Source organism: Pristis pectinata, chromosome 10 (assembly GCF_009764475.1).
Source record: "Pristis pectinata isolate sPriPec2 chromosome 10, sPriPec2.1.pri, whole genome shotgun sequence".
NCBI lineage: Eukaryota > Metazoa > Chordata > Chondrichthyes > Rhinopristiformes > Pristidae > Pristis > Pristis pectinata.
The window spans coordinates 20177277-20199074 of record NC_067414.1 but is presented as its reverse complement, the minus strand read 5'-3'; the positions used below and the strand labels follow the sequence as shown (position 1 = coordinate 20199074).

The following is a 21798-nucleotide window of genomic DNA, read 5'->3' as shown; positions in this document are numbered from 1 at the left end:
CCAAATAAATAATGCTTAATGCACAGTTGCAAATTGGTCCCCTTCCAAAATTCTATAAAGGCAAAACATATCTGCTTCAACTTAATTTGGAGACTCCCTTACTTTAAATGACCACCAAAATATCACAATCATAAAAGTTAGCCTTTGATTATAAATGAAGCAGAAGTGATTAAAGTGGTTTTCAAAAAATAATCACAAACCTATTAGGCCGGTAACAGTTGCTACTGTTGCCTCATAGCTACAGGGATCCGATGTTGATAACAATATTGGATGCTGTCTGTCCTGAATTTGCACATTCTTCATGTGATTGCCTGGTTTGTGTCTGGGTGCTCTGGTTTTGCCACACAACCTAGGACCATGTCTTTGGGATAATTGACTATTGTAAATTACCCCTTCATGCAGGGTAATAGAAACAAAATCAAGGGGGAGTTGATAGGCATGTCAGAGAGAGCGAATGTGTTGCAAAACAAAAGAGAGGGGAATTGAACTAATGAGATTGTTCCCCGATTGGGCTGTATTTCCCTTGGATTGGTCTTCAAATAAAACCACAATTACAGTTCCTAGCTAACTAAAATTACATATTTGTGCTATTGATTGGATAGACAATGAGAGTGTGTGTGCAGGAGCAAATTCTTTAGGTTCTTGGGGCACTGGAACAATTCTGGTGGAGATGGGACCTCCAGAGGCTTGACAGACTGCATCATGGGAGAACTGGGATCAATGTCCTTGTGAGAAGATTCACAAATGCTTTGGGTAAGATTTAAATTAATTTGGCAGGGAGCTGGGCATAGGAAGGTAGCTTTAGAAAGGAAAAAAGGACATACAGCAAAATAGCCCTTAATAGACAAATAGCAGAATAACAAGAATTGATATTTTTTAAGTCAGAATCAGACTAGAGTGAGTACAAGATAGTCTCAGATGTACATACATTTAAAAAGTTCATTAAACAAGGTTGGCAAGCTACAAGTGCAATTAACTATGTGGAATCATAATGTTGTGGCAATAATAAGACCTGGCTAAAAAGAGGACAGGAATGCATAATAAATATCCCTGGATACAAAATGTTCAGGTCAGATAGGGAAGGGAAGAAAAAAGAAAAGCAGTACTGAATTAACGCAGTGCTGGAGAGAGGATGTCCTGGAATTATCAAGGACAAAATTAAGAAATTACAGAATTGAGAAATGGAACTATGATTACACTAATGAGACTATAGGTTGACAAGTGGTGGGGAGCATATAAAGAAGTAAATTTGTAGGGAAATCGCAAAAATTATACATTGTGATAACAGGTAAACTTGCTTAACTTACTTATTATGAAACAGGACGCAGCCATTGAGGCCATTAATCCTATACTAACTCTCAGAAGAGCATTCCCATCATACCTGTAAGCTTGCAATTTATTCTCTCCCATATGCCCATCAAATCCCCTTTGAGTCTTCTGCCACCCATCTACTCCAGGAGTAATTTACAGTTACTAATTAATCTATGCCGACCATCATGCCTCACTCGCCGGCATTAAATGGCTCTTAAATGTTATTGTTCCTGCCTCCACCACCTCCTCTGCAAGCTCATTCCAGATGTCAATTACTCTTTGTGTGAAAAATTTACCTCTCAAATCCCCTTTAAACCCTTTCCCCCTAACCTTAAACCTATGCCTTCAAGTTTTAGACATCTCCACCATAGGGAACCCTGAATGTTGAAAGTTAGAGGGTTGGATAAAGGGAAAAAAAGAAAACATATGGCATTATAGGGCACTAAAGAAGAGCGAGCCCCATCAACAGTACAAGAAGTGCAGAGAAGTACTTAAAAAGGAAATTAGGAAGGCAAAGAGGGGTCACGAAATATCACAGGCAGACAGGATTAAGGTAAATCCAAAGACTTTCTATAAATAGTTTAAGGGTGAAAGATAAAAAAAAAGATTAGGGCCCATTTTGGACATCAGGGATAATCTGCGCAAGGAGTCAGAAGGTATAGAAGTAGTCCTAAATGAATACTTATCATTAGTATTCATTAAGCAAATGGAGTTTGTAGACAGGATCTTGACCTGAAATGTCGACTATCCATTTTCCTCCATAGATGCTGCCTGGCCTGCTGAGTTCCTCCAGTGCTTTGTGTGTTGCCGCAAATGGACTTTGTAGTTGGAGAATTTAGTGAAGGGGAGAGTGAAAGCCAAGTGCAAGTCTCAATAAATAAAGAGGAGGTACTTGATACCATAGGAAAGCGATTATAAGGTTTGAGGTGGGGTTGATCGGAGACCAAAAACCTTTCACTTTAAATCTGTGCCCACTTAGATACTAAATGAGTACTTTATATCAATCTTCACCAAGGAAGAAGATGCTATTGGAATCTCAGCAAAGGGAAATGTAATTAAGACAGAAAATTGACTAAGTAGCAAGAAACCAAAAATAATAATATTAAATTGTTTTTTTCGTCTGAAGGGAAGCGACCACGGCGTTCTCCAGGAGTTGGCATTAGGGCCAGTGCTCTTTTAAATATATATTGATTTAGCCTTGGATGTGCAGGGTACCATTTCCAAATCTATAAATAACACAAACTTGGAGACATAGTGATTTATATGCAGGAAAGATAATAATAGTCTTCAAGGAGATAGGCTGGTGGAATGGGAGAGTAGGTGGCAGATGAAAATCAACGCTAGGGCAATGTAAGGTATTACATTTTGGTAGAAAAATGAGAAGAGGCAACACAAACTGGTGAGTACAATTCTAAAAGGGCTGCAAGAACCTGGAGAGTATACCTACATTATTCATTTAGAGTGGAAGGGCAGATTGAGAAAGTGGCTCAAACCATACTGGATCTGGGCTTTACAAATAGAGGCACAGAGTACAAAAATAAGAATCTCATGATGAACCTATCTAAAGCATTGAATCAGCCACAACTGTAACAATGTATCCAGCTCTGGGTGCCACACCCCATCAAAGATATGAAGGATTTGGAGAAGGTGCAGAATAGATTTACTGAAATGATTGCACAGATTTGAACTTTGGTTATGTGAATAAACTGGAGAAGCTCAGTTTGCTCTTTTTGAAACAAAGGAGGCTGCAAGGAGATCTGATATAGCTATTTAAAATTACGAAGGGTACAGAGAGAGTGGATGGAGAGAAATTGTTCCCATTGTTGGAGTGGTCAAGAGTTTGGGGACACAGATTGGTAAAAGAATCAACAGTGACATGAAGACATTTTATTTTTTTCACATAAGACATTAGAGCCTAGAGTGCACTGGCAGAAGAGGTAATGGATTCAATTGTGGTTCAAAAGGGAGCTGGACAAGTATCCAAAAGGAAAGTTTTTGCAGGGAGAGGGTGGGGAGCGGGTTTAACTCCTTGGACTGGAGTGGGATTGCTCTTACAATAGAGCCTGTATAAGTTCAATCAGCAGAGTGACTTTCTTCCATGTTGTAACCATTCTGTGATGACCTCAGAGTTGTACAACAATTTAATTCGGCCTGTGAGAGTATCCAAAGAAGGGTATGGAGTCATGACAATGAAAGTAAATGTGTCCTATGGCTGGACATTTCTCATTCCCTGTAAACTGAGATTATCAGTGACTGGACAATGGAAAAAACAGTCTGAGAGTATTGAAGCAGTCAAGGGATCAAGTGGGCGGATAGAGATGGTAACTACACTTTGCTTTCTTTTCTTTCTCTGAAGTTTATATTTTATAATGCCTACTATAAAGTTGCTCAGCATCTCAAATCTTGCTATCACGTGCCTTTTAATGGTATTTTTACACCAAATGCAGCAAAATCAACAATTTCCTTCCTGATGTTGTTTAATTTTGCATTCCATTTTGTTTTGTACCAGCCAATCTGTGTCCAGCAGGGTCTCACAAAGAACAATAAGATGCATGACCTGATCTTGTGTTATTTAATGAGGGATAAATCCTGACCAAGATGCTGGCAGAACTCCCCTGCTTAGCTCTGATTTTTTACATCCCCAAGAGGACAAAATTGTCTTGGTTCAATGTGTTACTCAATCATTCTAAAGAACTGTATTATATGTATTAAATCAGATTTGTGAGTAGGAATAGAGTTCTCTGATTGCAAAAAGATGGACAAATGAAAAAAACAGAACTACTTACACGTGCATTTGTTCTTTTGAAGCAGCATCCTCATACCAGGAAACTGATGTAACACAGCTCGAGACAGCACTGATAGGTTGTTTTGTAATTGCATCAAGTTTACTTCTAGAAGATATTCCACTCATAGATGGGGAATCTCTGACAACTGATGAAAATGATAAACAAGTGGGAATGCATGGCCCTGGTAAGCTTGCTCCTGTAGTATGATCTGTATTAATTAGCTCAGATCTGACCATATCATTTCCATCACAAACAGTATCGTCGTCAGCTTCATAATAACCATTTTCTATCATTTCTTGTTCCTCATCGTCTTCTACTTGCGCAAGAGTAACAGGACCAGAAGTCTCCTTTTGAGGACTTGTGGGGCAGCTGCCACAACCACCAGGACTAATATCAGAAAGATCCGTACTGCTTCTAGATCCAAAATAATTCTCTACTAATCCTTGTTTCACAATGTCAACGCTGCTGGCAGCTGAGAAGTTTGTCTGCACTCTATCATCTGCCTCTTGAAGAAGTGGAATTTCAAACACTTGAATGACATCTGCAAGCTCTTTAGGATGCAATTCTGAATCCACACTCTGGCCATTTCTGTCACATCTGAGGTAGGACAGCTTGTTCATCAAGATGAATAACTTCAGAGTTCAGTTTAATTATATGTTTTGTGGTTGCCTTTTCAAAACTGAATTCTTCAACAAAGTCTTGAATCTCTCTAAAAGATTATCACAACCAATATTTTGCTGTTGATTCTTGGTGTTATTTTCTGACTAGCTACACGGTTACAAAATTCTTCAGAAAATACAGAAGCTTGAGGAGCTGATTTTGTAGACCCTGAACATTCAAAGAATGTAACACTTTCTTCTTGAACTATGACATTGGATTTTTTCATTTTTGATTTTAACTGGTCTAATTCAGCTGATACGAGCTTTGGTTGTTCATCGATTGTTTGTTTTGCAAGAATAGCAGCAACTTTCAAGCTTTCATCAACCGGTTGTGCATCATCATCATCTGATGGTAAGGAATTTATAGAAGTCAAAGACGATTGTATTTCACTTACAGCACTTGTACTCTCTGTACAGTGGCCTTCAATCACATTCCTCAAACTTAATTCTGGTTTAAGTAGCAGCTGCATACAAGACTTTTCACTAAATGCAGCCTTTTCCAAAACTGGCTCAGAGGCCAAATCGGAATCTGGTTGAAATGCAAAAGAACTAGGTTCACTTTCAATGCCTGAATCTGAAATTCTGGAAGAAGAGCATGTGACATAAACATCTGGCAATTTAACAGCATCCCCACTTACAACCAAATTAAAAGGCTTTGTACATACATTCGGTAGTGCACTTTCAGAAGCAGCAGGGTGTAGTGGATCTTTTTCCAACAGTAAATAATTAGGTTTAGAATCCAGGAGCTGAGGTTCAGGAGATGGACAAAGCCCTGGGTCATCATTTTTAATAGGGAACTTGGGAGCTGTTAAGACTGTTACTTTTTCCCCTTCATATGTGCATTTAGTTTGTGGTTTGACTTGAATACATTTGACTCCTGATGCTGGTGCTATTTGCTGCCTATTTAAATAATCTAATGAACTTTTAGTAGATCTTGCACACACAGCTGAAGCCTCAGGACCTGCCTGGAATACGTCGGATGATGCATATGTGCAAGGTTCCATTTTGTGATGATTAATGTTGCAACCAAATTCATTGAGGTTTTTAGCTTTTATAGTCTCTGCATTTTTTTCCATACTTGATAGAAGAGGTATCAGTTCTTTATGCTGACATAATAACTCACTATTTACTTTTGCCCTATTATCAGGTCCTCTGCTTGTGGGTACCTGCCCACCTTTTGGACATATTGAAAGCCCACCTTCAGATTTACTGTTTTCTCCCATGTTTGAATTTTTTAAGCACTTATAGCCAACCAATATCACTGAATCCTTGGAATTTTGTTTTACTAATTTTTTGCTGTTGTCAGACTTAGTTGTCTTCTTAAGTTTTGCGACTTTTACTTTTGATTTGCTATGCTCTTCAGCTTTTGTCTTGTGCTGCTTTGTCAATGGCTTCTCACTTTCTGTATGCTTAACATGGTAGATGCTTGCTGGTCTTGCTTTAAAATCAGGACTAGAAAAACTTGAAGGGTTACAGTCTTTTGAGTCAGATTTTTCCAGTTTGACAGAAAAAGATGATCTTCTTAAATTCTGAACTCCACTCCAGGGAACATCCAAGTCTTTTGAAGAAACAACATTTCAGAAATTCATAAACAGATAGAACATATTTAATTACAATGCACCATAAAAATATTTCAAATTCATTGCTATAAAATTTGAGTTGAATTTCAAAAGGGGTAGCTGCAAATGGATACTTAAGACCTATTCACATTTTGCATGCATTAAATACAGAATGCAGTGGGAATTCAGAGTTGGGGTTACAATTAGATCCGCCATGATCTTATTGATTGGTGGAGCAGGGTCAAAGGGCTGACTAGGCTACTCCTGTTATGGGAATGGAGGGATATGGATGATACACAGGAAGAAGACATTTAGTACAAGTTAACATCAAGATTGGCACAACATTGTGGGCCGAATGGCCTGCCCAGTGCTGTACTGTTCTATGTTCGTTCCATGTTATCAATTTGTATGTTTGTGTGAGTCAAAAGATATGGGACTAGTACAGGAAAATGGCACATAATGAATAGTATAATAATGAACACCTACTTGTATTTCTTATATTCTTATAAGAAGCAACTTATCACAATAGTTAAGATTTACTTGGATTACTCACATACTTTTCAACCCTTTTTGAGTCCAATTTGTAAATAAATGCCTTCAAATCCTTCAGAAATCTAACAAACACTTAAGGAACTCAGTCAAGCCCCAAAAAGCAAATTTTGAAATATAATAATATAAAATTATGGTATAGACGTCATAGCAAATTCAGACCCTACATAAGTTTATGAAGTGTAATCTTCAAAAAATTGTTATAAGCTGCTGTTATTATTATTAAAATTATAACATAAAAACATAATGTAATATAATTTAAAAACCTGATAATTTGGATTAACAAGTGACTAATATTAATTATGATTAATCATATGATTATATTATAAAATTTTGCATTCATAATACTGTAAAACAATGATAATAACAATATTTTCCAAATTTACAAAAGGAATTTCTTTTGTCTTTCAGATTAGGAGAGAGAGAAATGAGAGTGTCTGAGTTAGAAATGGGTAGGGAGGGAAGTGCTACTTATTAATTCAAAAATATAAATGACATAAAATATAACTTTTTTCTCATATGAATATAAGAAATACAAGTATGTATAAACCATTTGGCTTGTTGAATGGCAGAGCAATGCAAGATATGCCATTTTCCTGTGTCAGTCCCATATCTTTCAACTCACATGAACATACAAATTGATAATGGGAGTAGCCTACTTGGCCCCTTGACCTTGCTCTACTGTTCAATGAGCTCATGGCTGATCTGATTATAACCTTAGCTCTGAATTCTCACCTACCTCCAGTAACCTTTCAACCCCTAGCTTTTCAAGAATCTATCTATCCTGTTTCAAAAATATTCAAAGACAGTGCTTCCATTGCCCCTTCAGGAACAGGAAAAAACTCACATCCCTCAGAGAAAAAAAATCTGCCTCACCCCTCTCTCAAATGGATGCCTCCTTATTTTTAAACAGTGACCCCTAGTTCCAGATTCTCCCGCACTGATCTTATAAGTTTCAAACATGCCCCCTTGCACTCTTCTCAACTCTACTAGCCTGCCAAACCTTACCTCATAAGACAACCAGCCCTTTCCAGGTATTAGTTTAGTAAACCTTCTCTGAACTGTTTCCAATGCATTAACATCCTTCCTTGGATGAGGAGACTCATACTGTACATAGTACTTCAGATGTGGTCTCATCAATGCCCTATATAACTGAAGTATAACCTCCTTACTCTCCTATTCAATACCCCAAAAGTATACAGTAACTTTCTTACTAATTGCTTAACCTCCATATCATCCTTTTGTAATTCATGCACTAGGGCACCCAGACCTTTTTCCATCTAAAAGCTCTGCAATTTGGAAAAGTGGGCAAAGGAATGGCAGATGGAAACAGTAATGAATTTTGGGAAGTTAAACCAGACCAAGACTTGCACAGTAAATGAATGGGCCCTGGGGAGTGTTGTAGAACACGAAGCCAAGGGGTATAAGTACATAGTTCCCTGAAAATGGCGATACAGGTAGACAAAGTGGTGAGAAAGGCATATGGCATGCTTGCTTTCATCAGACAGGGCAGTGAGTACAAGAGTTGGGATATCATATAACAGCTGTATAGGAGTTGGTGAGCCAGCACCTGGAATATTATGTGCAGTGCCGGTTGCCATACAATAGTAAGGATGTGATTTGGCTATAGAGGGTGCAGAAAAGTTTCACAAAGATATTGCTAGGACTGGAGGCTGGAGGGCTTGAGTTATGAGGATAGACTGGTATTGTTTTTCCCTGGAGTGAAGGGGGTTGTGGGATGACCTACCAGAGATTTATAAAACCAGAGGGTAAAACAGTCCCAGCCTACCCTCTTAATTGAAGCCCTACAGTCCTGGAAACATTGTTGCAAAATTTCTCTAGGTGGGTGGTCAGATAAGATGGATGGTCAGGTTTGTCTAAAACTAGAGGGTATAGTTTCAAGATGAGAGGGAAAAGATTTATAGGGTACCTGAGAGGCAAGATTTTTTATTCAGAGATGGTGGTGGGTATATTGTTTGAGCTGCCAGAGGAAGTAGTAGAGACGGATACAATTACAAGACTTAAAAGACATTTGGACAGGTTCATGGATAGGAAAGGTTTAGAGGAATATAGGCCAAAATCAGGCAAATGGAACAAGCTCAGGTGGGCACCTTGGTCAGCATGGACGATTTGGACTGAAGAGCCTGCTTCTGTACTGTTTAACTCAATGATTCCAATCTCTCACCATTTAGAAAAGATACTTCTTTTTTACCTTTCCTGCCAAAATGGACAATTTCACATTTCTCACATTATTCTCTATGTCCTGGAGCTTTCCTGCTCACTTGACTTATCCATATCCCTTTTTAGCATCTTTATGTCTTAGTTATTCCAAATTAATATGCAAATATATATTGCTATCTGTCCAAAACTTCATCTATGTTTCAAAGCCATTCTGGTCCATTGAACTGAATAGTCTTTGAACCTGCAGAAGATCTAACCTGGTACAGATTCAGTGCTCAGGTTTCTTAGTATAATTGGCAGGAAATTGCAGGAAGTTGGCACCCTCCACAGGACTCTATAGTGTCAGAATGCAGTTAGCATTACAATTCTGAGGACATCCTGGGAAGTTTGAGATGTCCACATTCACATGAGTGGGATTCAGAAGTATTTCAGGTTGTCAATCTGGCCTACCCTGCAAAAACATTGTGCAGTACTGAGTTGATCTCAACCAGGGCATCAACAGATAAAGAGAGAGAAAAAAGGGCTTCCTATTGCTTGTTAATGGAGCAGTCCACATTTATTGAGTTTGAAGTTCTAACAGATTTTCATATAGGGAATTTAACTCAAAGAAATCACCATCAAATTTGCATTAGGGCAGGAGGTGATAATGTGGCCAACTATTTTAACCAGGTTACCTCATTCTCAGAGAAGGGTTTGGTTTCCCAGTGGCACCAATGTCTAGTTCAGATCCTATTCAAAACCATCCACATCCTTTAAGGTTGATAAAAGCCATGGAAACTTTCCATTGAGTCTTGAATGAGTTTCTTGCTTTAGTGTTTTTGTTTTGGCTTTAAAACTTTATATTTTTTTAAACTTTATTTATACAGCACAGTAACAGGCCCTTCCGGCCCAATGAGTCTGCGCCACCCATTTTAAAGCCATATTAACCTTCCCATACGTCTTTGGAATGTGGGAGGAAACCGGAGCACCTGGAGGAAACCCACGCAGACATGGGGAGAACGTACAATCTCCTTACATACAGCGACAGGAATCGAACCCCGATCACTGGCGCTGTAATAGTATCACGCTAACTGCTACACTACCATGCCACCCATTGATGTTGAAAATGATGTGGTGAAGATCTCGGGAGTGGAATAGTTTCTTGGAAACAAAGCAATGAGTTAGGAAGATCAGAAAGGTTCCCAAGGATTGGTAGCTCTGGGTTGCTAACAGTTTGCGCAATCTCGCTTTTGTAGCGTCTCCACAGATGCAAGGAGAGGCAATATCTCAAAGTAGAGAGTTGGGGTCAAATTTAATGTTCCAATGATTGCTTGCAGAGCCAAGTTCAGCTGCATATCAATAAGCCTTGTTTGGTAGCTTGCCAATCAAACTGGAGTGCAGCATTTAGTGCTAGAATGCACAAATGTGAAAGCAGAGGTACACGGTACCCTGTGTTGGCATCCTAGTGACTGTGTGTTTGCAGTTAATGTTAGCCACGTTTTGCTCTTGGCTACTACCTTCCACTACCTGCCGAGGGGTAGAAGATAACAACCTTCTTTCAGTTTACCCTATTTAGTGGAATAGCATGATTAATGTCATCAACTGGTGACAAAACACAAAACCAGACCCCTGGTCATCAGAGCAACTTTTAAATTTTCTGCTTCCACACTATAATTTTGCACTATACCCGCACTATAATATGTGGACACTGGCTAAGGCAGAATCAAATTCGTCTGTGGTGGCCCTAAGGCTAAATGGTTTGATGATACATAAGCTTACTTATGAAGGGTGTGAAGTACTGGATCTAAGGAACTGTAACCCTAATAACAATCAATATATTGAGTGTTTGACTGGTTGAAAATCTTGAGAGTCAGTTTCCACCAAGTGGGCCAGTCTTTTCAGTATTGATCTAGCTTCAAATTGGATGAGAATCATATCAGTAGCTTGCTTTAATTTCTGAATACTATTTTCCCTCATCTTCTTTCTCTCTTGCTCTTCTATGCATGTGAACACATACAATATGTACTCAGTGAATAGCAGGGCACTAGGGAGTATTAAGGAACAGAAGGCAACCTTGGTGTACAAGTCAAAAGATCCATGAAGGTGACAGCACAGGTAGACCAGGTGGTTAATAAGGCACACACTGGATACCTACTTTCATTAACAGGGGTATAGAGTATAACAACAAGGTTATGTACAACTTCATAAAACAATGCTCAGACTACAGTTCTGGTCACCACACTGTAGGAAGGTATAGGAAAGACGTGATTGCACTGGAGAGGGTTCAGAGGAGATTCACCAAGATGTTGCCTAGAATGGAGTGTTCCAGTTGTGAGGGGAGACTGGATAGGCGGGGTTTATTTTCCTAGGAGCGGAGGAGGCTATCTGAGGTGTACAAAATTATGAGAAGCATAGATATGGTAGATAGTAAGGAACTTTTCCCATATTAAAGGTGTATAAAGAGGGCATAGGTTTAGGGTAAGGCATAGTGGGTTTAGATGGGACCTGAGAAAGCACCCAAAGGGTGGTTGAGATCCAGAATGCTTGAGGGGATTGTGGAGACATTTAACATTAGATAAGCATTTGAACTGTTGAGGCATGGACGGCTACAGGCCAAGTGTTGGAAAATGAGAATAGTATAGATGGGTACTCAAGGGTCATCATGCACATGGTGGAGTGAAGGAGCTGCTTTGGTGCTGTTTGACTCTGGGACTAATTTCCTGGGAAATGTGGATCACTTCCCAAATCCCATAAGCCATCTCTCAGCAAAGGTAGACACTGATGACGAAATTCACCACTGCCTTCATTGCGTGAGTAGTCTTTGAGTGATTAAAGAGGAGGGTATGTGAAGATCAAGCTCAGACCTGGCACAAAACTTGTGTTTTATCAGGCATGAGTAATCCCTGCTTTTTCTATATGCTTTTGAGACCTATAGTAAGCACCTTAAAGCACTAGAAAGATACCATCAACGCTGTCTCCACAAAATGTTCCAAGTTCACTGGAAAGGTAAGTGAACCAATGTCGGTATCCTCTCTTAGGCCAATATTCCTACCATTGAGGTCTGAGTTACACTCAGTCAGCTGTGTTGGGCACATCATACTGTTTGCATGCCCGATATCAGACTTAATACAATCACAGCTGATCCTCTATCTAAAAGTGGTATTCCTGCTGTCTAACTGTACATCTTGATGTCTTGTATGTCTAGAAATCCCCTTCTTAAATATATTCAGTTATCTTGGAACCATGGCATTCACCACCCTTTGAGTGAAGAAATTTCTCCTCAACTCACTTTTAATTGTCTGACATAGGAAGAGATTACTAGGCAGATAAAGGAAAATACTGTGCTCAAGGTCTCCTTGCAAAACTGCAATAACCCCATTGACTCTCAGAAAACTCTAAAACCCTTCAAAATGGAAAAGGAGTACTTGGGATGGTATTGAGAACCTCAGGTCAGAAGCACACACAAACCCTGGATAAGTGGCAGAAGGAGCACCCGACCTTACAAACTACCCACCTGCCTGTGCCATCAGGCACCCCCATCCCCATCTGTGGTTTCCGCACTTGGCCTGATTAGTCACCTCAGAACTCATGGAAACAGTGTGGAAGCAAGTCATCCTTAATCCTGAAGGATCACTTAAGAAGATTATCTAAATGCACTATTTTTCAGAAATCTTGCTGTCCTTATCATCTTTTGATAACTGAAAACTCTCATTTTATTTTAAACCAAAGCATTTAAATGCCATAAAAATATTAAAAAATGACAAGCTCCATCAAACTGCCTTTTAAACATTTTTCACCTTCTGGAAATGAATCCAAATATCGATCCTCAAAGATAACGGGCAGTGAATTGAAGTCGCCATCTAGTTCTGCACATTCCACAGGAAGAGGTGGAAGGGAATTAAAATAGGTAGAATTCTTTACAGCTGCAGCCATCTGCCCATGACTTTGTGCACTGAAATCACCCAGAAAAATATATACATTAAAGGTGAAATATCAGACATATTTTCGGATATGTTAAGATTAAAATGTTCTTGGTTTACCAAAAACTGAGCAGTAAACATAACATGCTTTTTTTCTAAACAGGATATTGGGCTAAAAGACCTTACAATAGTGCTATTAATCTTTACAGATTGATAACAAATATGATAACTAAAGTTTTTAATCTATAATTAACTGCATCTTTTTAATTCCTAAAGAATTTTACAACACTGATACAAAATTATCCCAAGATTATGCAGTATTTTATCTCTTAATTCCAAAGATTCACTTAAAACATGACATTTCATGTTATGTAATATTCTTACCCTAGGAGCAGTGGTACTGGCCCTTTGAACTTCTTTGCCACTTACTACAATCATAGCTGATACTCTTTCTAAATGTGATATTCCTGCTCTCTAACTGTACCACTTGATGCAAAAATATAAGTTTACCTCTCCACAGCAGCTTCTAATTAAAATGGCTTCCCTCAAGGCCAATATAATATACTTTGTCTTTCAGCAAAGCTCGTGTCCCGTCATTCTTTAAAAAAAACGATTTTGTAAATTTATAATATAATGGACTGGACGGAATGAATACGGAAGTCCTTTTATGAAGTGATTTCTGAACAGCTCATACGGCTGCACAGCTGTCCAGTGATCCTGGTTCAATCCAGACCTTGGGTGCTGCCTGTGTGGAGTTCACAGACTCACCACGAGATACGCCGATGCTCTTTATTTCTTCCTATATCCCAAAGCTGGTAGGTTAACAAGTAATGTAAAATTATGCCTCAGAGTAGGTAAATGGCAAAAGAATCAAAAAAAAGGGGAGCCAATGGGCATGTGAGAGAGAGAATAAATTGTAGGACTAAACAGGAATAAGGATTACTCTACCACAAATGGGAATTAGCTTGATGGGCTGAACGTCCTCCTTCTGTGTTGCAATAAGTAAGGAAAAAGAATGTGTAGCATTTTGATATTGGCTCACTTTTAAAGCTTAAGAGAAAAGTAGGGAAGTAAAATTCAGTAGGAAGACAACCTTCCTGCTATTGATAATGGAAAAACAAGTTAAAACAATATATGCACCATATTTTGATGTTCAGGCAATGGAGTGTTCTATAGCATTTCTCTGCAAAGTTTTGCTGTAATGATTCATCAGATAACTGAGGAAAGCCATAGGTAATTCTGATTCAAATATTCGTAGGCAAAACCCAAATTGAAGTGGTCTCTAGAGCTAAGATAAGCTGTTGTTGCAGTATTTTGTATCTGTCTTTAAGAAGATAGATGATATTACCATCGCTACTGTAAAAAGAGAAGGCAGTTAAAATTCTGAATGGACTAAAATTGAAAGATGTATGAGAAAGGTTGTCTGTATTTAAAATATAGATACAGATGTATCCCAAATTGTTGTGGGAGGGGTGAAAATTAGAGTAATGCAGCACAGAAACAGGCCTTGTGGCCCACTATGACTATCAAGTACCCCACTTTCCCCTCCATACTAATCCCATTTCCCAGCACTTGGTCTGTAGCCTTCTAAGCCTTGGTGATTCAGGTGCTTGTCTTTATATTTCTTAACTGTTACAAAAATGCACTCCCGCCCTCAGGTAGTGCGTGTTCCACATACCAACCATCCTCTGGGTGAAAAGATTCCTCCTATAACCTCCCTGCTCTTATTTTCTATGCTCTGGCTTTGAAAACCTGTCATAGTCTGGAAAAGTGGTGGAAGATTAAACATCCAATGGGAACCGAAATCTCCAAAAACATTCTTATCTTCAAAAATGAGGGGGCACAAATATAAAACAAGGCTGAAGCATTCACAAGCAATTTCACAGCACAGAAACAGGCCATTTGCCCATCATATCCAAGCTATCATGAACCCATCTATACTAATCCCATTTACCGGCATTTGGTCCATTGCCTTTTATGTCTTGTCAATTCAACTGCTCATCCAGATGCTTTTTAAATGCTGTGAGAGTACCTGTCTCCACCATCTTTTCAGGCAGTGAGTTCCAGATTGCAACCACCCTCTGGCTGAAAAAGAATTCCTACGATCCCCTCTAACAAACTTATTCCTAAACTTAAACCTATGCACTCTAGCTTTAGATGTTTCCACTGTGGGAAAGTTTTTCACTATCCATCCTATCTATGCCCCTCAATTTTGTATACTTCCATCAGGTCCCCCCTCAACTTCTTCCACTCTAAGGAAAACAAACGCAGCCTATCCAGTCTCTCCTCATAACTGAAACGTTCCATTCCAGGCAACATCCTAGTGAATCTCCTCTGCACCCTCTTCTGTGCATTCATGCCCTTCCTATAGTGGGGTGACCAGAACTACTCATAATACTCCAACTGTGGCCTAACCAAAGTTTTATAAAGTTGTACCATGACCTAGATGCTCTTATATTCTAAGTCCCCAGCCAATGAGTGCCAGCATCTCATTTGCTTTTTTCACCAGCTTATACATCTTAGCTACCACATTTAGGGATTTATGAGAATGGACACCAAGATTCCTCTGTTCCTTAATACTGCCTAGGGCCCTACCATTATGGTGGACGTCCTACCCTCCCTAAATGCATCAACTCAATTTACTGGGATTAACTTCCATCTGCTATCCCAATTTACCAGCTGATCAATATTTTTCTGTAAGCTGTTGCTCCTGGCATGATCTTCTGCATTCCTCACTATCAACAATGCCATCTATATTCCTCCTGAAATCCCACCATCACAGAAATCAGCCTTCAATCAATTCAATCCACTCCACATGTTATCATGAAACAATACATGATACAATATGGCACTGATATGAGCCAACATCCCAACTATAGCACTGAAGTCCTGCATTTCAGAATTAGGTGCACCTCTAGCCACGCTATTCCAGTACAATCACCATACTGGCAATGAGCTGACCCCCCTTGGAGCTGAGCCCAGGTATGTCCCATTTACAAGAAAACATGACAAATTCAATCTGGCTAATTATCAGCCAATCGATCAATTCTCAATTATCAAATGGTGGTGATGAGTCAGCTTACCAGAGTGAGATAGGACACCTGGTTGAGTGGTGCTGCAACAACAGCCTGTTGGTCAATGTGAGTAAAACTAAAGAGCTGATTGTTAGCTTCAGGAAGGGGAAGGAGGGTGAACATGTGCCAGTCTACACTGGGGAATCAGCAGAGGAGAGAGTCAGCAGCTTTAAATTCCTAGGTGTTAACATATCAGATGATCCGTCCTGGGCCCAGCACATAGAAGACGCGCCAGCGTCTCTACTTCCTTAGGAGGTTAAGGAGGCTCGGCTTGTCACCAAACACTCTAACAAGCTTCAGATGTACTGTTGTAGGTATTCTGACTGGTTGCATCATGGCATGGTACAGCAATTTGAATGCACAGGAACGTAAGAAGCTGCAGAGAGCAGTGGACTCAGCCCAATACATCACGGGTACATCCCTCCCCACCATCGGTAGTATATACAAGAGGCACTGCCTCAAGAAGGCAACATCCATCATCAAAGATCCCCACCCTCCGAGCCATGCCATCTTCTCACAGCTGCCATCGGGCAGGAGGTACAGAAGCCTGAAGTCCCACACCAGCAGATTCAAGAAGCTACTTCTCTTCAACTATTCGGTTCTTGAACCAGTCAGCACAACCCTAATCACTACAGTTTACCAACATTATGACCAGTTTGATCTCTTTGCACTAAAATGGACTTTGCTTTTTTTTGCTCTAATTGTGTTTTCTTGTAAAAATTGTGTATAATTTATGTTTAATTTATGTTTTCGTTGTGAATGCTGGCTGTATGCTATGTGCTTGTGAGGCTGTTGCAAGTTAAGTTTTTCATTGCACCTGTGCATATGACAATAAACTTGACTTTGACTTCGTAATTGATGGAACAGTCAATGACAGCTTCCATCAATTACAGTGATTCAAGTCCATTTGCAACTTCTCAGCAAATGAAGCAAATTGTGCTTATATTCAGCATGACCTAGACAGCACTGCGGCATGAATTGATAAGAAGCAAGTAACATTTATGCCACAGAAGTACCTGACAATGAACACTTTCAACAAGTCCGAATCTAACTACCTACCCTTGACATTCAATGGCAATACCACTATCAAGTACCCACCATCATCATGCAGGTGGCCACCAATGACCAGAACCTTATCTGGTCAATAGTGATAATCATGGGGGCTTTACTTTTCAAATAGACTGTTTAAATCATAATACCAAAATCAGTACTAGAGACATAGAAAGAACTTAAGATAATTTTCTGGAATGACATATTGTGAAGAGAAACTTCATACAAACTGTTTTCGATCTGGCTATATGTTATGAGATAAGGTTTGTTTAATAATTGCACAGTAAAGGACTCTCTGCAGAAGAGTGATTATAATATTATAAAGTTTTGCACTGAGTTTGACAAGAATAAAATTAAATCCAAATCTAGTGACTTTAGGTTAAATAAAGGCAATAGGATAGGTAGGATAAATTATATTGAGAAATCATATTAAAAGCAATGATGGGAGAGCAATAATAGCAGATATATAAAGAGGCATTTCACTATATGAACTTAGCTACACATCATGAAATAAGTCAAAAGAAACACTGCAGTAATAAAGTGAAAAGCTAGTTATTTCTTAGCAAAAATAAAATGTAGAATCAGGCAGTTGTTTTCTTGCCTTATGAAGAAGCTCACATATTACTTACTGCAATTCTTGATATGCTAGGGCTGCTTGCCTTGGGTGTTCGATGCAGAAAAAAGCTTCTGAAAATCTTCTTACCTAGCCAATTGGGCAGAATTAGAAGGACAATTTGCAAGAACATCATTCAGTAAATTTCACACAGTAGATTTCAAAACTCCAAAATTAAGCTTTGTGCTAGAAGTATATAATAAAATACTTCTGATAAAGAATTTTAACCGTTACGGATTAGGTTACTATTTGGTGAATGTCCCTTTAAGACGTAGCACAGTAGTGTGTGTGTGTGTGTGTGTGTGTGTGTGTGTGTGTGTGTGTGTGTGTGTGTGTGTGTGTGTGTGTGTGTGTGTGTGTGTGTGCGCGCGCACGTGGTGTGATTATGACAACAACAGGAAATAATGACGTGCTGACGTTTTGGAGCAGTCAGTCAGATAAGAGAGAGAGGGAGAGAGACACCCTGCCTGCTGGTCTCTGTATCGATGGATGGAAAACAATAACTGTATCTGTCACTACAATCCACATATGGATTTTTGGAATAAAGTAGTGGAGTCCACTTTGTCGTTAACCTGTAGAAGGAAACAGGTATTTGTGTGGATGGCCACATCTCAAATGCCTTTCGGGGTGGCAGATACTTCGGAACAAAGCAATGGAGACCTTCGGTGACTGAGGTGTCGTATGGGTTCCATCGTGGAACATTTGGATTTCGTAATTTCTCTCTATTTTCTCTCTACATCTTCTCTTCAGTCAACGGTGGTTTTGCAGAAGCTTTTGCTTACGTTTCACCTTATGGCTTACTGAACTGAACATTGAGAATTATTCCTGGACTTGGAGTTTGGGAATTTGCCACACACACACACTTCGAGTTCAGTTTTGGGGTTAATGCTTAATATTCTAACATTTTTACTTCTAACATTCTAACACTTTTATTTTTCTTATTATAATAAGTAGTTATTAATAAAATAGTTTCTAACACTTATACATGACTCGATGTGTTTCTTTTGTTGCTGGTACGTAACATAACACTGTAAATATTCTCAAATTAGGGGTAAGAACAAGAGTAGAACAATATTTGCATTGAACAAACAGTAGCCATCAATTAGAAACTTTTCAGATGAAGAACATATTACCGGCAGGGTTCTTAAGGTCAGTTTTAATACACAGTAATCTAGACAAGACTGTCACCAAAATATTCAAATACACAAATGACGAAAAGAATAAATGACACGGAATAATGGAAAAGAGATTCAGAAAGATGTAGATTCTAGATAGGTGAAAGGTGTGTTTCAAGGTGGACCAATGTAAACTAGTTGGTATGGCAACATGGAATTGAAAATAAGTATTGGGACTAAATGTAACAGTGGTTCACTAAACTATCAGATGGACATTTGGGAGATCAAATGTAAAGGGACAGTACATATTTAATGGCAGGACTCTTAACAGAGTTGATGTACAGAGGGATCTTGGGGTCCATGTCCATAGCTCCCTGAAAGTGGCTGCACAAGTTGATAGGGTGGTAAAGGAAGTGTATGGCCTGCTTGCCTTTATTAGTTGAGGCACTGAGTTCAAGAGTCAGGAAGTTATGCTGCAACTTTATAAAATTCCGGTTAAGCTGCATCTGGAGTATTGCATTCAATTCTGGTCGCCTGTTTATAGGAAGGATGTACAGGCTTTGGAAAAGGTGCAGAAGAGATTTACCAGGATTCTGCCTGAATTAGAGAGCATATGCTAAAAGGAGAGATTGGTCAAACTAGAGTTATTTGTAAAGGACAGACGTTATACTTACTCGAAGTGCATGATGTTCCTTTGCTAATAAAGCTGAAATTTCTCCTTGCAGTGACACAATCTCTAAAAACTGTGCCCAAAGAGCCATCAACAAAGAACAAAGTTGTGCAAGATCCATGTTCACCCACTCTGGTAGCTCATCAGGATTTTCCACTTTCTGCTATAATTTCAAGACACATATCGTGAGCCTTAATAGAATTATTAAAAAAAGAAAATATGTACTTTTCAAAATAACAGACCTCTCAACATATTCATTGATTCACATAACTGCAGCACTCCCAAATGGGGAAATACATCACCTATGTTCTCTCATATTCTTCTGCAAGCACAGAAGTGCAGCAAAATGTTTTAAAATTTTTCTCCACATTCTTGCCAGCCAAACAAACCACTTTAATTTGCAGGTGAAATAATTCACATAAAGAGCAGCAGATCAAGTTACCTCACCCTTTTCTAATAAACTGACAATGCAATCCAACCATGAATGTAATGATGTGAATGCATTAGACATTAATGCAAAAATACTTTTATTTGAATTTAAAACATTTAAGTTGAAATTAGTGATTTTACTGATAAAGATGAAGCTAAACTAATAAAAAAGCTTACAGGTTTATTCTACATTTTTGTATAATTCACTGAGATTTTATTGAGCTTTGTTGCGCTCGTAAACGCTGCAGAATTTGCTACTATAATTACGCAATGCACTTTGTAATTCTGAAGCTGGCAGTGTATATTTATACAGCAGGAAGCACATAAATATATTAAAATATTTGAGCACCATGTTTGACATGCATGACTTTCATATTCAGTTGATCTAGAAATATGTATTGTTCAGCTTACATAAGACTACATATATTCTCCATTCTCCGATCCAGAGAAAAGTTAAAACCTTTTATGGCTTAGATATCAATTCTCAACTAGAATACAACTTTTCCCACTAAGTCTGACTTAAATGTTGGAGTGTAGGTTTGGATCTCTCCTGGACACTTATAAATGCTGAGTTAGGATTGAACTTCTGCAATTTTGAGATCTAAATGAAATAATGGTCTTACACCAGATACTCTTTATTAGATTTCAAAATAGAAAATGCTGGAAAAGCATAGTGGGTCAAGTAGACCCCTTTTCACATTGAAGTCTAGTAATTGAAGATCAAAAAAAACTGCAGATGAAGGAAATCTGAAATAAAAAATGGAAAATGCTGAAAAGATTCAGCAGGCTAAGCAGCAGATGTGGTAAGAGAAACAGTCAGCATTTTGAGTCTGCCACCCTTTGTCAGAACTGGGAACAAGAGAGATAAAAGTTAGCTTTCAGTGGAAGGCATGGGAGGGATTATGTAGAACAAGGGAAATGTCTGTGACAGGGGGAGTTGAAATGGCTTAATGGCAGCTGGTACCAGCACATTAAGCTACCTGATCCGTGTAATGTCTTGTTAATGGTAAGGTTGTGGGACCTGCCTGGCAAGCCAGACTTAAGCGAAGCAGACTTTTCCAGCATTTTCCATTTTCTCTTTTTATATTATGTTGGCTCAGTTTTTCTTACCCTGCTTACACAAATCTGGCCTACTGGGCAGATCCCACAAGCATCCCACTAACAACACATTACACAGACCAAGAAGCTTAATGTGCTGTTAACTGCCATCATAAGGCCATTTCAACTCATCCTATCATAGATGTTCCCTCTCCTAACTTCTCTCCTAAAGAAACAACATTGTACCTTTCTTCCTCTTATTCACAGACCTGAAATGTTGACTGTTTCTCTTTCTACAGCTGTTGTCTGACCTGCTGAGGTTTTCTCAGCACTTTCCATTTTTATTTCAGATTTTCTGCATCTGCATTTTTTTATTTTCAGTTATTAGACTTACACTAATCACTAACACAAGGTACTCTTCCAGAGCAGACCCATTCCTCAGCTCGGAGCAAACACAAATGATAACAAATACAAAGGACAACCTCTTCAATAGATTTTAGTTTTTGAAATTGTGACTATGATCTCTGCAAGGACAAAGCTGTTTATATTAGGCACATACCTTTATTTGTTTACAAAGATCTGCAAGTCTAGCATCAACATCAATCTCCTCTGAAAAATAAAGCCTACATTAAAATGCAATTAACTATTAGAAAAGCAAACACCGTAAGAATAAAATGTTAAGAGTTATGTTAAACTTTGATCATATGAATTCAAAACAAATCTGTAAAATACATTTTAAGAGAGTCATACAATTTTCTCTCATTTGTTCTATCTTAGCATTGCAATGTACTTTTTAAAATCATATTAATTATTCTGGAACAAAATCATCTACAGAAGACGATGAAGGTTTACTGTGAGAAGTTAC

The 21798-nt window shown here is 38.7% G+C and overlaps 1 protein-coding gene across 1 annotated transcript in view; it reads right to left on the bottom strand.

The window, feature by feature from the left end:
- Positions 1-21798, bottom strand: part of fam135a (family with sequence similarity 135 member A) — a 155701-nt gene that overhangs the window by 33047 nt on the left and 100856 nt on the right. Inside the window, 6 exon segments of the mRNA XM_052024870.1 lie at positions 4098-4738; positions 4825-6314; positions 12822-12976; positions 17698-17771; positions 19471-19629; positions 21493-21542. Coding sequence (XP_051880830.1) covers positions 4098-4738; positions 4825-6314; positions 12822-12976; positions 17698-17771; positions 19471-19629; positions 21493-21542 — 2569 coding nt within the window.